The 13,240-nt window shown below is 37.1% G+C and overlaps 1 protein-coding gene across 5 annotated transcripts in view; it reads left to right on the top strand.

Annotated features, from left to right (window-relative positions):
• The window catches only part of NEO1 (neogenin 1), a 234,807-nt gene that overhangs the window by 177,280 nt on the left and 44,287 nt on the right, over positions 1-13,240 (top strand). For all 5 annotated transcript variants that reach the window (XM_072746003.1, XM_072746001.1, XM_072746002.1 and 2 more), the window contains exons 9-11: positions 6,804-6,958; positions 9,342-9,490; positions 10,048-10,186. In XM_072746003.1, the coding sequence (XP_072602104.1) occupies positions 6,804-6,958; positions 9,342-9,490; positions 10,048-10,186 (443 nt within the window). The remainder of the gene's footprint in view (positions 1-6,803; positions 6,959-9,341; positions 9,491-10,047; positions 10,187-13,240) is intronic.

Below are 13,240 nucleotides of genomic sequence, written 5' to 3'. Positions count from 1 at the left end.
AAAAATTGAGATTCTAGAAATTAAGGTAGACTTAATTTATAGAAGTAATCTTAAATGAATATTTGCCTGCACCCTTATGTGGATGTGGGCTGCTGAGCCCCATAGGGGGTCCCCTTAATGACACAAGAGTAATTAGTAGCTAATTTTCTTAAAACTGCATTCTCATCAAGTTCCTCTCTATCTCCACCTCTTTTAGGAGTTCACATTGCTTCTTCATTGCTTATAGAAGATTGTCCAAAATCCCCAGGCCACTTTACTTATAGTCCAGCTTTTATTTTATCTGTCCAACCTTACTTGTCTCTCCTCCCAGTTTAACTCACTTTCTAAGGAAGCCAATCTAATTGCTGTCACTGTGCCACCTTTCTTCAAGTGTGTTCTCTTCAGTCATTTCCCCCTTTCCCACCTGAAGCTGAAGTCAGTTCGTCCTTGTGGTCCAGATTAAGCACCATGAAGCCCTCAAGCATTTTGCTTTACCTTTTTCAGCATATACAGCCTTTCCCTTATATGTGTTTGTGGCACTAATATTGGCACTTAATTATGATAACACATGATCTTATACTGCAATAAGTTGTACTGTTCTGCTACTTTATGTGTGTTGTGTTGTTTTCCCAACCCAATTATAAAACTTTTGGGAGGAACTATGCCATGTGCTATGTATTCTTAGCATTGCCAAGCAGATTTCTTCATTTACACCAAAACAAGAAAGCTAAAATTTTCTGTTTTGGTTAGGGCTCTCACTCACGAAGTAAATCTTGCGTCTCTACCAGGGAACTTACATCTGATACATTTTTTTTTAAGATTTTATTTATTTATTCATGAGAGACACTGAGAGAGAGGCAGAGACACAGGCAGAGAGAGAAGCAGGCTCCATGCAGGGAGCCCAATGTGGGACTCGATCCTGGGACCCCAGGATCACGCCCTGGGCCTAAGGCAGATGCTCAACCCCTAAGGCACCCAGGCATCCCTACATTTGTATTTAATAACTAGACTGTCAAGTTCCACACATATAGAAACCTTCATCAAAACCACTTGATTTAACACTCTTTAGAAGTGCATGTGACCTCATTTGAGCCAGATAGATGGAGCTACTCATAGAATAATGTTTTTCTGAACATTGTACAAGATGTTTTGGGAATTATAAACAGTTCTAGACACAAAAAGGCAAGACATTACTACCCGGTGGCATCTGTGTTAAAATGTCTCCAGTAGTCTTTCACATCTCAATGCTAATTTCATAGTATTTCACAAAAGGAAAAGACATTCAGTAATTCCTCAGAATAACACACCTCTTTTCACTATGGGTCCTTAGTCCTTGCTGTTTCTTCTACCAGAAATGTATTTCCCTCACAAACAGGTGTTTCTGGGTTTTTATCTGTCACCTTCAGATGATACCTCCCTAGGCCTTCCATGAATACTCACCCAACTTAGCCCCCTTCACCCTTGTCACACAGTGTGTTCTGGAGCCAGTTTGTTCCCAAGCTAGTTTTTAAATTTTCAGGAAATTTTGCAGACCTGATGACCACTTGATAGCTCAAAACAGGGCATGGCATGAGTATTTATTGTGATAAGGGCTACAAACCGGAGCTGGTTATTAAACATTTACCAGGACACCACTGCTGTCATATGCTGTTTTGGTTTTTTTGCTTTTGTTTTGTTTTCAGAACACTACACTCTGAATCCTCTTTTTATTAACCTATTTCTTATGTCTGCCTTATTCAACAGAGTATCACCAGCATCTGGAACAGGGCCTGACATACAATAGCACTAAATAATCACTTGTTAAGTGAATAAATTCATTTCAATCAATGGAGAAATAATAGCTTATTCAAGAAATCATGTTGAGATAATTAGCTCCATTTAGTGGAAAGAAAGGAAGTTATATCTCTGTCTTATATCATGTATAACAATAAATTATAGACAGATTAAGAGATTTTAAAGCTCATAAATGTATCAGGAGAAAATATGGAAACAACTTATCATTTGAGTATAAAAGGCCTTTTAATGGAAGACAGGAAATCCAGAAGCCACAACAGGAGACATCAACAAATTTTTTTATATAACACTGTAAAATTCCATGTGATAAAACATCATAAATAAAATAAAAACATCAAGTGGTGAGCTGGGAAAAAATATGTAACATTTATAAAACATTGTATTGTTACCCAATCTATATAAAGAGCTCCTATAAATCCTGAGAAAAAGACAAATATCACAAGAGGCAAATGGTACAAGTAGATGATTAGCAGAAGTTAATGGAAGGCCCATTAAAGTTAAAAAATGTTTTTGCTATTGATCACAGTCTGGGAAATACAAAATAATACAAAAAGTGAAACTTTTTTACTTAAAAGGCTGGCAAAAATTTTAAGTTGATAATATCTAGTGTTAAGCAAGTTTAAATGCTGGGAAGAAATCCTCTCTAGGCTTTAGGAGTAGTCTTTGGAGAAAGTGATTTAGCCGAATTTTTTTTAATCTTTTCAATCCACATCAATTCAACAATTACGTTTCCAGATGTTCTATAGATAACAGATATACATATGCAAAGGGCACCCATAAAAATGTTTATTGTAACATTATTTGTAAGAATGAAAAAAAAAGTAAATGCCCACTGATGGACGAATGGGCACATTAATATCTGTATATTAAGTGTGGTACAGGAATTTTTTAATGACATCTATATATTTTTTATAAGGATTTTGTTTATTCATGAGAGGCACACAGAGAGGCAGAGACACAGGCAGAAGGAGAAGCAGGCTCCCTGTGGGGAGCCCGATGTGAGACTCGAACCCAGGACCCCAGGATCATGCCCTGAACCAAAGGTAGATGCTCAACTGCTGAACCACCCAGGTGTCCCAACACATCTGTGTATTTTGATGTGAATGTAAATACCTAAAGCAGTGATTCTCAGCTAGGGACAGTTTGCCCCCATCCCTCAGCAGACATTTGGCAATGTCTGGTGACATTTTTGGTTATTAAAACTCCGATGAGAGAGGATGCTTACTGGCATCCAATGAGTAGAAACCACAGATTGCTGATAAATGTCCTGCAGTGTACAGGACAGCCCTTTACAACAAAGAATTATCCCACCCAAGAGTTCAATAGCGCTAAGGTTTAGAAACCTGACATGAAGCTATCTGGTAGGATATAGGTCAGTATATGCCACACTTAGATGTCAGGGAAGGACAGGTTTTGAGGAGAGAGAAAAACTGGGATTTTTTGGATTTTTTAAAACTATATATACTTTTGTTTTTAATGAGAATCTGTCACTTCAATGTAAAATTAAATTGTCAGGCGGGAAGACAAGGCAAGTATATATAAAGGAAGAGGAGATGCAAGGAGGATCCAATTTAATATGTGTGTCTGGTGTTTGATGGATGGGAAAGTAAGAAAGCTAGTTTAACTGGCCCAGAGTTTTGGTCGGAATTAGTAAGAGATTATAATAAAGTGGCAGTTTGGAGCCAAATGTCATAACGCCAGTAAGAATTTGGACATAATCACTTGAGAAGGGACCATTTTAGACTCCTGAGCAAGTGTGCACTGTGATTTTATTAAATAGCTTTTCTTAGTTTATGAGCACTACATAAAGAGAAGAGGAGGAGAAATGAAGTCAGGGAGACAAATCTAGTTAATCTGGACATGTGGTAGGTATGGCCCGGACAAAGGCAAGAATAGTGATTTGGAATGGACAGAATAAATCTGGGGAATATTTCAAAGGAAGTTTCTTGGAGACTGTCATGTTTTTGTCATTTCATTTGTGAATGAAGTTTGTGATTTCTGAATACAAGCCATGAAGTAGAAAGAACATGAAGTCAGAAGACTAGATCCTGCTTCCTTGTTTTGTAAACAGAACTTTTATTTAACCTTTATAAGCTTAAATTTTCTCATTAAAAAAATGAGGATGGGAACTTTTCTTCACAGAAGAAAGAATTCAGTGTGAGGTTGGAAACCGCTGCCTGCATTTACAGAAAATCCTACTACCTGATTTGAAAAATCAACCACCAGGTGGCACTCTGTGACTGGGTCATGAGGTCTAATTCTCTAGGGTGCCGGAGTCAAGAGATTTCAAATGGGCCTTCCTCTGCCTTTTCAAATATGAAATGTTTGCCCCCCCTTTTTTCTCCAGTTCCTTTAGTGTAAATGGGAGTACTTTTCTGATATTATCCACTAAGTGGAAGATGCAGAGTAAGTTATTCAGAAGTTAATAACATTTTAGAGATAGATGAAGCTTTAGGTATCTTAGTTGAGCCCAGGAGTCGGCAAACTACGGACCCTGCACCAAATCAGACGTTATTTTTATGACCCACGAGCTAAGAATATTTTTTAATATTTTCAAATGGTTACCTTTTAATAGGTCATATAAGTAACTACTTAATATTCTCCATTTTGTCTCTTAGCCGGTAAATATTTACTGTCTGGCTCAGAAGCAATTAGTGACTTGCCCACAGTCCCCTAGCAAGGTGTAGTAGCTTGCCAGAACTAGAATTGGAACTCTTTTTTAAAAAAATATTTTATTTATTTATTCATGAGAGACAGAGAGAGAGAGAGAGGCAGAGACACAGGCAGAGGGAGAAGCAGGCTCCATGCAGGGAGCCCGACGCGAGACTCGATCCCGGGTCTCCAGGATCAGGCCCTGGGCCAAAGGTGGCACTAAACTGCTGAACCACCCGGGCTGCCCTAGAATTGGAACTCTTAATGCCTAGCCCAGCACTATCTTAATATAAAATGTACCTTTGTCTTTCTCCTTTGACTCTTAGCTGACACATTCTAACCGAAGTTCCATTGTAACCTCACACATTTACGTGACTTGTACTTTATAACTCACCCTGGATCTTGTCCTGAAATCAAAAGTTTTTTTTCTAGACAGGCAGTTGGTTCTGGGACCTTGGACCAATCTAGAGATAAAGCTTTTGCAGGTCCTGGGTATTTGTTTCATCTTAAGGAATCATACCTATTACTGATTTTTTTTTTTTTTTTACTTGTAGTGCTTCTATAGAAATTTGTTCTATGTTTTTAGTTCCCTTCACTCATTTCTCCTGATTTTTTTTCCTTTCACATAGGAATGAAAAAAGATATACATGATATTATTACTACACAGAGTTTATATAGAGAAGGCAAATTTCTGTTCATGCATTCTGCACACATATCTGTGATGCTGCTTCCACGTATGAGCATTCTGCTAAGTTCTTCTGTAATATGGGAACATGAATGAGACACTCACTTCAATTTAAAGTAAAATAGTGCCCCCCAACTATCTTTCTCAAGATAATTTCAATTTTTTGTATACAGTCAGACTTTTTGTTTAAACTCTTATGTACAGAGTGAGCAAAACAGACCTAATCTGTGCTCTCACATGGAGCTTGTAGTTCGGTGAAGTGTAAAATACCACTTTTCCTTTTAGACAGCAATCAGTTGTGGTCAGAGCAACTGTCAGAAACTTCAGAGTGTAAGAAATCAGCTGAAACCTTGCTTTTAAGTCTTGTGCTTTAGAGGGTTAGCTGAAGAAAAAATACCTGTCGAGACCTTAAGTATCTTTGAGCAATAACTTTTGTTGCCATAGTACCGTTGTCCAATGGACCTGATTATATAAGACAAGCACTGTCTGTGAATATGATGTGAGTACTGTCTATTTTAAATTAAAATAAGGTAGTTTTTAAAACTATAGAAAACCACTGAAAAACACTTAAATCTCTGATATGTAAATGTTCACATATAATCAGCCAAATTGGCATATGGCCATGTAAAATGAAACAGATTTAATCAGTGATTTCAGGGAAAATTGCCAGTATCTTAGAGTAAGTATTTTATTTCAACAGATTATGTAATTTCAAGTAATTTTGTCCACAGTACTTTGGGGCCTTTTTATTACTCTGTCAGGATAGATAAGATCTCTCCTTACATGATGGGCAATCCTTAAAAGCCAACTTTTTGTGTAAAACCAATGAATTCTTCCACAATATTTGTCGAAAACTCTTGTGTAATATAAATTAGTTTTTATTATAGTACACAGACTGAGTATAATTATGGACCCAAGTGTGAACACACAGAGCCCCAAGGTAGAGCCTGGAAACTATAGAGAAGAAAGAAAAGAAGCCAGTATACTGCCTCTGTGTTTTCAGTTCATGACACTAGACTGCTAGATTCATTTGTCCTGTTTGTCATAAAATTTGTCAAACATTTCAAGTCAGTTTAGAAATCACTCTAAAAGAGTATTTGTTTTAACAAATAAATCATAAAAATTAATATCAGGATTCGCTTATTTTATAGATTGGGTTACTTTAGGATTCATTTAAATTTTTAATGTTCCCAACTTTAAGTGTGATCATCTCTAGCTTTCTTTTTATTGAGTCTTTTATTCAAAATACACAGAATTCTTTGATATTTTCTTGAAAATTTGGTCCTACCTGTAATCACCTTGTGTTTGTCTCCCTGAAAATCACTCCTTAAAACTCAGTGATTCCTAAAGCCTACAAAATTGGTGGCCAGCTGCCCTGTTTGAAATGGCAATGAGAAAACCCTTGTCTGTGCCTTCTCTGAAAGGAAGTTATGGTTATGACCAGAGAGTCAGTGATGTTTAAGCAAAAAACGTCAGCAAATTATCAGCCATGTGGGACATTGCTCTTTACCACTCACCATATTCTACTGTTCAACCCCCAAAGGTTTGCTTTTTGAAGAGTTTATTTGATTTAAATGAAGATTTTGATGTGGTATTTATTGTATCTATAGAAATTTCAATGAAAATGAAACTGCACATTCTGGAGGGATTCCTAATTCACGCTGTTCCTTTCCACACCCCTCTTTGTCCAAAGGGAACGTGTTGAGAATACAAGCCGGCCAGGAGAAATGCAGGTAACCATTCAAAACCTAATGCCAGCGACTGTGTACGTCTTTAGAGTTGTGGCTCAAAATAAACATGGCTCCGGAGAGAGTTCAGCCCCACTCCGTGTCGAAACACAGCCTGAGGGTAAGTCTTCCACCTGCCTGTCGGTCCTGCCTGTAGGTAGACTGTAGGAAGGTCTACCTTCTCTATAGCCGTGTACACCACAGCATACAGAAGGTACCAGTTCCCTGCCATCGAGGACCTTACGAATTAGCGGGGGGAGATAGAATTAGTTCACATCAAACAGTAGCAAATAGTGGAAGGCAATATGACTCTGCTGAGACACACTCAAATTTTCCTGATTCTTTAAGCCCTAGCTCAGATGCCTTCTATCCGCTTTCCTCTGATCCTATCTATCTAATATTGTACCTCGGTAATTCTAAGGAAAGTAGGCAGCACAATCATTTCAAGGAGTTTGATTAGAAGAAAGAGATTAAATTAGAATGTAGATGAAAGGGGAACGTGATTCTCTTGAGGTTTTTTAAGGATAGAAAGTGGCTATAACATGTTTTGGCAAAAGACAAGTTAATGGAAAGATTTGTACTTCATCTGGAGGTATTCAGCCTGTGGCAGGAGGGGAGGTATAAATATTGGAGTCAACCCTCAGAAAATATTTTACATACTTAGCTGAACAAACTAACTTAAAATTTTTTCCATTCATTATGCCACTATGCAGGTGAAGTGAAAGAATTTCTTAGTGCCTTTTTGGGATCATATTTGCTTGTGTTTATCCAATGAATATTTTGAAAGTGATTTCAAGAGAATTGGAGGATTGTTTTATTTTCCTTCCCCTTTCATAACTTAGGGGAAAGTTTTCTGTAGCTCCCGAAGTGTGACAAATCCCACCTGTCAGGCTGCACAAAATAATAAATAATGCTCTTAACATTAAGTGAATAACATGATTCGTGACTAAATTAAGCAAACAACTGTCAGAATAAGCGCATTCAGGTTTCTCTACTCTAGTAGCGAAACTGTCGAGCTGTTGTTTAAGAAAGCTGGTTCGTTTTATGATTTGCTCGTTTTTTTCCTGTTCCTAAACCTAGTGGATTCTGTTACAGAAACACTGGCACCAGAGAAATTGTTTTCAAATATAGACTGTCTACCAAAGTGTAGGTATAGGCAACCTCTGGAATTCCTATATAAATTGGGACTGGAACTTGTTAGACAAAAAGAATATAGCAAAAAGGTATGGGAGCTGTTGTAGGAGTGAGAGCTGGACAGTCGGCCCATGAACCAGCCATCAAGTCTTCCAGTCACATACGTCCCACAGAGGGTGTCGTAATAATCTCCTACCTGGTCTTCTTGAGTCCACGTGTTAGAATCAGAAAGTGTGCAACTCCTGGCCCCACCACTCACTAATTTCCCATCATAGGGGAACGGTTGTTAGCCTCTCAGCCTCAACTGTAAATAGGGATGATAAAAGCATCCCTCTCATGTGAGTTAGTGCAAAGATTAAATAAGATGTAATTTAAATACACATAAAGCACTTTAAACTGGACTGATTAAAGCATTCAATAAATCGTAGCTGATTTAAAAGTATTGTTTTTCTTCTATGCATATGTTCACATGTCCTTTCTGAACACAGATCTGATCATGTCATGTCACATTCCGGCTCATAATTTTTCAGTAATTACCTAATACCTACAAGAGAAAATGCAGACTGCACAGCAGCACGTTAGAAGCTCTTCAACCTGAACCATGTTACACTGTCTTCTCATACATCCTCCCCATTAACTGGAATGATTTTTCCTTTGGTATCTGAGGAAGCTGCTCCTTCTTGCTCCCCAGTCCTTCCCTTGCCTGCACACCCCCCTTCCAAATTACAATAGTGTATTATTCTTTCTGTTTTCGTTACAATCATTATGAGACCTGATGGCACTTGTGACATTTGCAACTCTTTGTATGTCTGGCTTCCCTCTAGACTGGGAATTCTTTGTGGGCAGGGACTCTGTCCATCACAGTATCCCCAGTGCCTAGCAAAAGATGGCTCTCTCTTTTTTACTGTTTTTTACTTTAATTCCACTATAACTAACATACAATGCTATATTAGTTTCAGGTGTACAAGAGAGCAATTCAACAATTCTGTACTTTCTTTACTCATGCTCATCATATGTGTACTCTTTAATCCCCAGAGGGCTCTCTTCCTGTGATGGCAGCTTTTACGTGCTGCAGTCCTGCAGAAAAACTCAGATTTTATAAACCACAAGAAAAATTCTGCAATGTTTATTTTTTCCTTTGAATATATTTGAGATACCTCACAGAGAGTTTTTAGTTATAATTTGAGTCATATAAAGGGAAATGTATTTAATTATATATTATCCTAGAAACACTTCAATCAAATCAATTGTTTTACTTAGTTTTTATTGTTTTTAAAGACATGGCCAATATGACGTTATTGCTGAGAATGGTTATTGAGGAGTGCAGTAAATTTCATTCATATCTTGCTGTCCCAAAATTTTCTTTCTAGTTCAGCTCCCTGGCCCAGCACCAAACATCCGAGCATATGCAGCTTCACCTACTTCCATCACTGTCACCTGGGAGACCCCATTGTCTGGCAATGGGGAAATTCAGAATTACAAATTGTACTATATGGAAAAAGGGACTGATAAAGAACAGGTATAAGATGAAGCCTTTTTTTAAAAAAATATTTATTTATTTTAGAGAGAGACAGAGAGCATGAGTGGGAGGGGCAGAGGAAGAGGGAGAAAGAAAATCTTAAGTAGGCTCCATCCCAGAACCCTAAGATCATGACCTAGGCTGAAACCAAGGGTCAGATGCTTAACCAACTGTGCCACCTAGGCACTCCAAAGCCATTTTTCAATCCATTGATTGGAATAGTAGAGTTGAAATATATTTCCAAAACTCAATACTTGCTTGTCTAGATATCTCAGAATAAAAAAGATATATAGAGGAAATGAAGAGTCAACAGACTCTATTTCTTTGTACCAAGTTTTATTCTGTAGTTTTTATCAGGAAGTGTCACTAAACATCAAGTAGTATTTCTCAGTTAAAGTACCAGTGTTTGTGGTTAATCTGCTTTGTTAAGTAGCATTTTATAAAAGGGATGGAAGTCTGCATTGTATGAAATGCAGAATTTGTAGAGTTAATTCTTTATTTTGAAGCATTTCTTTTGGCTTGAGTTGTATATGTGTAAATTGTTTTATTTTATCAAGGATGTTGATGTTTCAAGTCACTCCCATACCATTAATGGGTTGAAAAAATACACAGAGTATAGTTTCCGAGTGGTGGCTTACAACAAACATGGCCCTGGAGTCTCCACACAAGATGTTGCTGTTCGAACGTTGTCAGATGGTGAGTCTTTCTTCCTTTGAAACATATACCATACTTGGGGGTCCTGGTAAGGTCATGGACTTTGATATCAAGAAGATTCAGTTCAAATCCCAGTTCTACCCCTTTTCTGGACTTTAGTAAATTAACAGTGTGAGCTTGCTTCTTTATGCACAAAATGCAGATAATACCAACTTCACTGGGTTTAAAAGATTTGCTGAGAGAGCGTAGAACATGGAGTGCCTGGTACTGAATAGTTGCTTATGTTTTTTTTTTTTTTTTTAGTAGGGGCTTTTGTATAAGTAAATGTTGTTGCTTGTTCATGACACAAACCATTCCAGGGCTGATGGAAGGCTGGCTTTACTTCCACTTAGCAATCATATTTGTATGCCAAATAGCTCTTTTTAATTCTTTTTAGCTCTAATAATTAATAGCTTCTTTTTTTTCTGAAATTTAAAAATTTTTTATTACAATAGACAAAACACATTAATTATTGACAGGATAACCTTTGGTTACCTGGAAATGGCCAAAGAAGTTCTGGAACTTCCCCTCAATTTCATCTAGGTCTGAGGGGTGGGGGGTAGAAGAAAGCCCCACAGAATAAAATGAAAGAGACCATGGGAGACAAAAATAAAGTTTGCTTTATGATTATATCTCATGAGTCATGCCTATTCAACCTAACAGTTACACACGGCTCTGCTCACAACACCACTATGAGGTAGGTACTATTATTACCCCCATTTTACAGGTGAAGTGGGAGGTTCTATAACCTGCTCAAAGTCACACAGACAATAAGTGGGAGAGTTCAAATTCAATCTCAGGCACCAGAGAGTTCTTTAGCCACAGGCCTAACTGCAAACCTCTAGAGAAAACCAGATGAGAGCCTTAGCCCTTTGACTCATTTGGCTCATGTAACCATGACCTAGAGCAGTATTTTTCAAACCATAGTTTGCCAAGGGGATTGAATAGGTCAAGATCAGCATTTTTTTTATTTTTGTTTTTTTACTACTTTTTATTTAAATTTAATTAATTAACATACAGTGTATTATTAGTTCAGAGGTAGAGTTCAGTGATTCATCAGTCTTCTGTAACACCCAGTGCTCATTACATCTCATGCCCTCCATCACCCAGTTAGTTGCTCCATCCTCCCACCCATCTCCCCTCCAGCAACCCTCAGTTTGTTTCCTATAATTAAGAGTCTCTTATGGTTTGTCTCCCTCTCTGATTTCAGCTTGTTTTATTTTTCCTCCCTTCCTCTATGCTCCTGTGTTTTGTTTCTTAAATTCCACATATGAGTGAAATCATATGCTGATAGTCTTTCTCTGACATATTTTGCTTAGCATAATACCTTATAGTTCCATCCACATCATTGCAAATGGCAAGATTTTTTTTTTGAAGGCTAAGTACTCTTCCATTATATATATATATATATATATATATATATATACACACACACACACACACACACACATACATATATATTTATATATGTATATAAATATATACACACACCACATATTCTTTATCCATTTTTCTAATGGTGGACATCTGGGCTTTTTCCATAGTTTGGCTATTGTGGACATTGCTGCTATAAACATTGGGGTGCAGATGCCCCTTCGGGTCACTACATTTGTATCTTTAGGACCAGCATTTTTAAAAAAATATTTTTACAATAGAACAGAAAATAATGGTGTTTACTGCAGTTAATAAGTACTTGTTTTTTCTGAAAGTTGTAATATTTTTCAAGAATTCAGATCTGGGGATCCCTGGGTGGCGCAGCAGTTTAGCGCCTGCCTTTGGCCCAGGGCGCGATCCTGGAGACCCGGGATCGAATCCCACGTCGGGCTCCTGGTGCATGGAGCCTGCTTCTCCCTCTGCCTATGTCTCTGCCTCTCTCTCTCTCTCTCTCTCTCTCTCTCTCTGATGACTATCATAAATAAATAAAAATTAAAAAAAAAAGAATTCAGGTCTGTTTATTTATAGAATTTTCCTCAATTTGGATATGTCTAAAGGGAAAATCTATTAAAAAATAAATAAACTGGCCTGACGTCTCAAAAAATATTAGTCTCATGAAAGAAAACTGGTGGTGGGGGGAGGGGAGCAATTAAAAAAGTAAAAGGACTATTCAGAGAAAATATGGGAGAATGTACCATTCTAGAATCTAGGTTAAAAAAGAGTAAAGACATAAAAAAAAGAAATAAAACATGTATTATCTTTGGCTTCTGGATCTGGGAGTAAAATCAGCTGTAAAGGAAGTATTGGAACAATTACATAGTGTTAGGTAGATATACTGTTAGGCAGTTTTAAATATTAAATATTAGATATGTTACATAATTTTTATAAGTTTTTTTGACATTTTAGAAAATCTTAATTCCAGTATAGTTACCATATCTGTAGCTTGCTTAGGGTTGTATGGACATTTTAACAATATTTGTTCTTCCAGTCTATGAGCATAGAATGTCTTCTCCATTTGTTTGTGTCATCTTCAGTTTGTCTCATCAGTGTTTTATGGTTTTCAGGTCTTATATTTCCTGGTCTTATATTTCCTGGGCTAAGTTTATTCCTAGATATTTTATTGTTTTGCTATAATTGTAAATGAGATTGTTCTCTTATCTTTCTGTTACTTCATTACTAGTGTTTAGAAATGCAACTGATTTCTAGATAATATTTTGTGTTAAGATTAAATTTTATGAATGTGATTGTTTTATAGTTTTATTGGAATGTGCCTTTTTCTTAGGTCATATGTACTATATAGTATTTAGGAGTGAAGTATGGTGATGACAAACTATAGTTTGGTCAGCCAACTGCATAAGCCATTTATTTGGTCAAGACTTTTCAGAAAAGTTGAGGGAAAAATGATTAATATAGAATTTTAAATCTACACATGAACCAGTTTTAATTGTACTCAGTGGGTTGGCATACTGACTACAGTGGCTGTCATGGGATGACATGACACATGACTGTGTCTTAGCATGGTGGTTAAGGGCAGCTCTGTAGGGTAAGACAAATCTTGGTTCCTACATTAGCTGAAACAAAAGCTCAGTCAGGTTCACTGCCCTGAACCTCTTCTATAGTTTC

Source organism: Vulpes vulpes, unplaced genomic scaffold (genome assembly GCF_048418805.1).
Source record: "Vulpes vulpes isolate BD-2025 unplaced genomic scaffold, VulVul3 u000000678, whole genome shotgun sequence".
NCBI classification, from domain to species: domain Eukaryota; kingdom Metazoa; phylum Chordata; class Mammalia; order Carnivora; family Canidae; genus Vulpes; species Vulpes vulpes.
The sequence above is the reverse complement of the archived record's forward strand: the minus strand, read 5'-3'. Positions and strand labels throughout refer to the sequence as shown.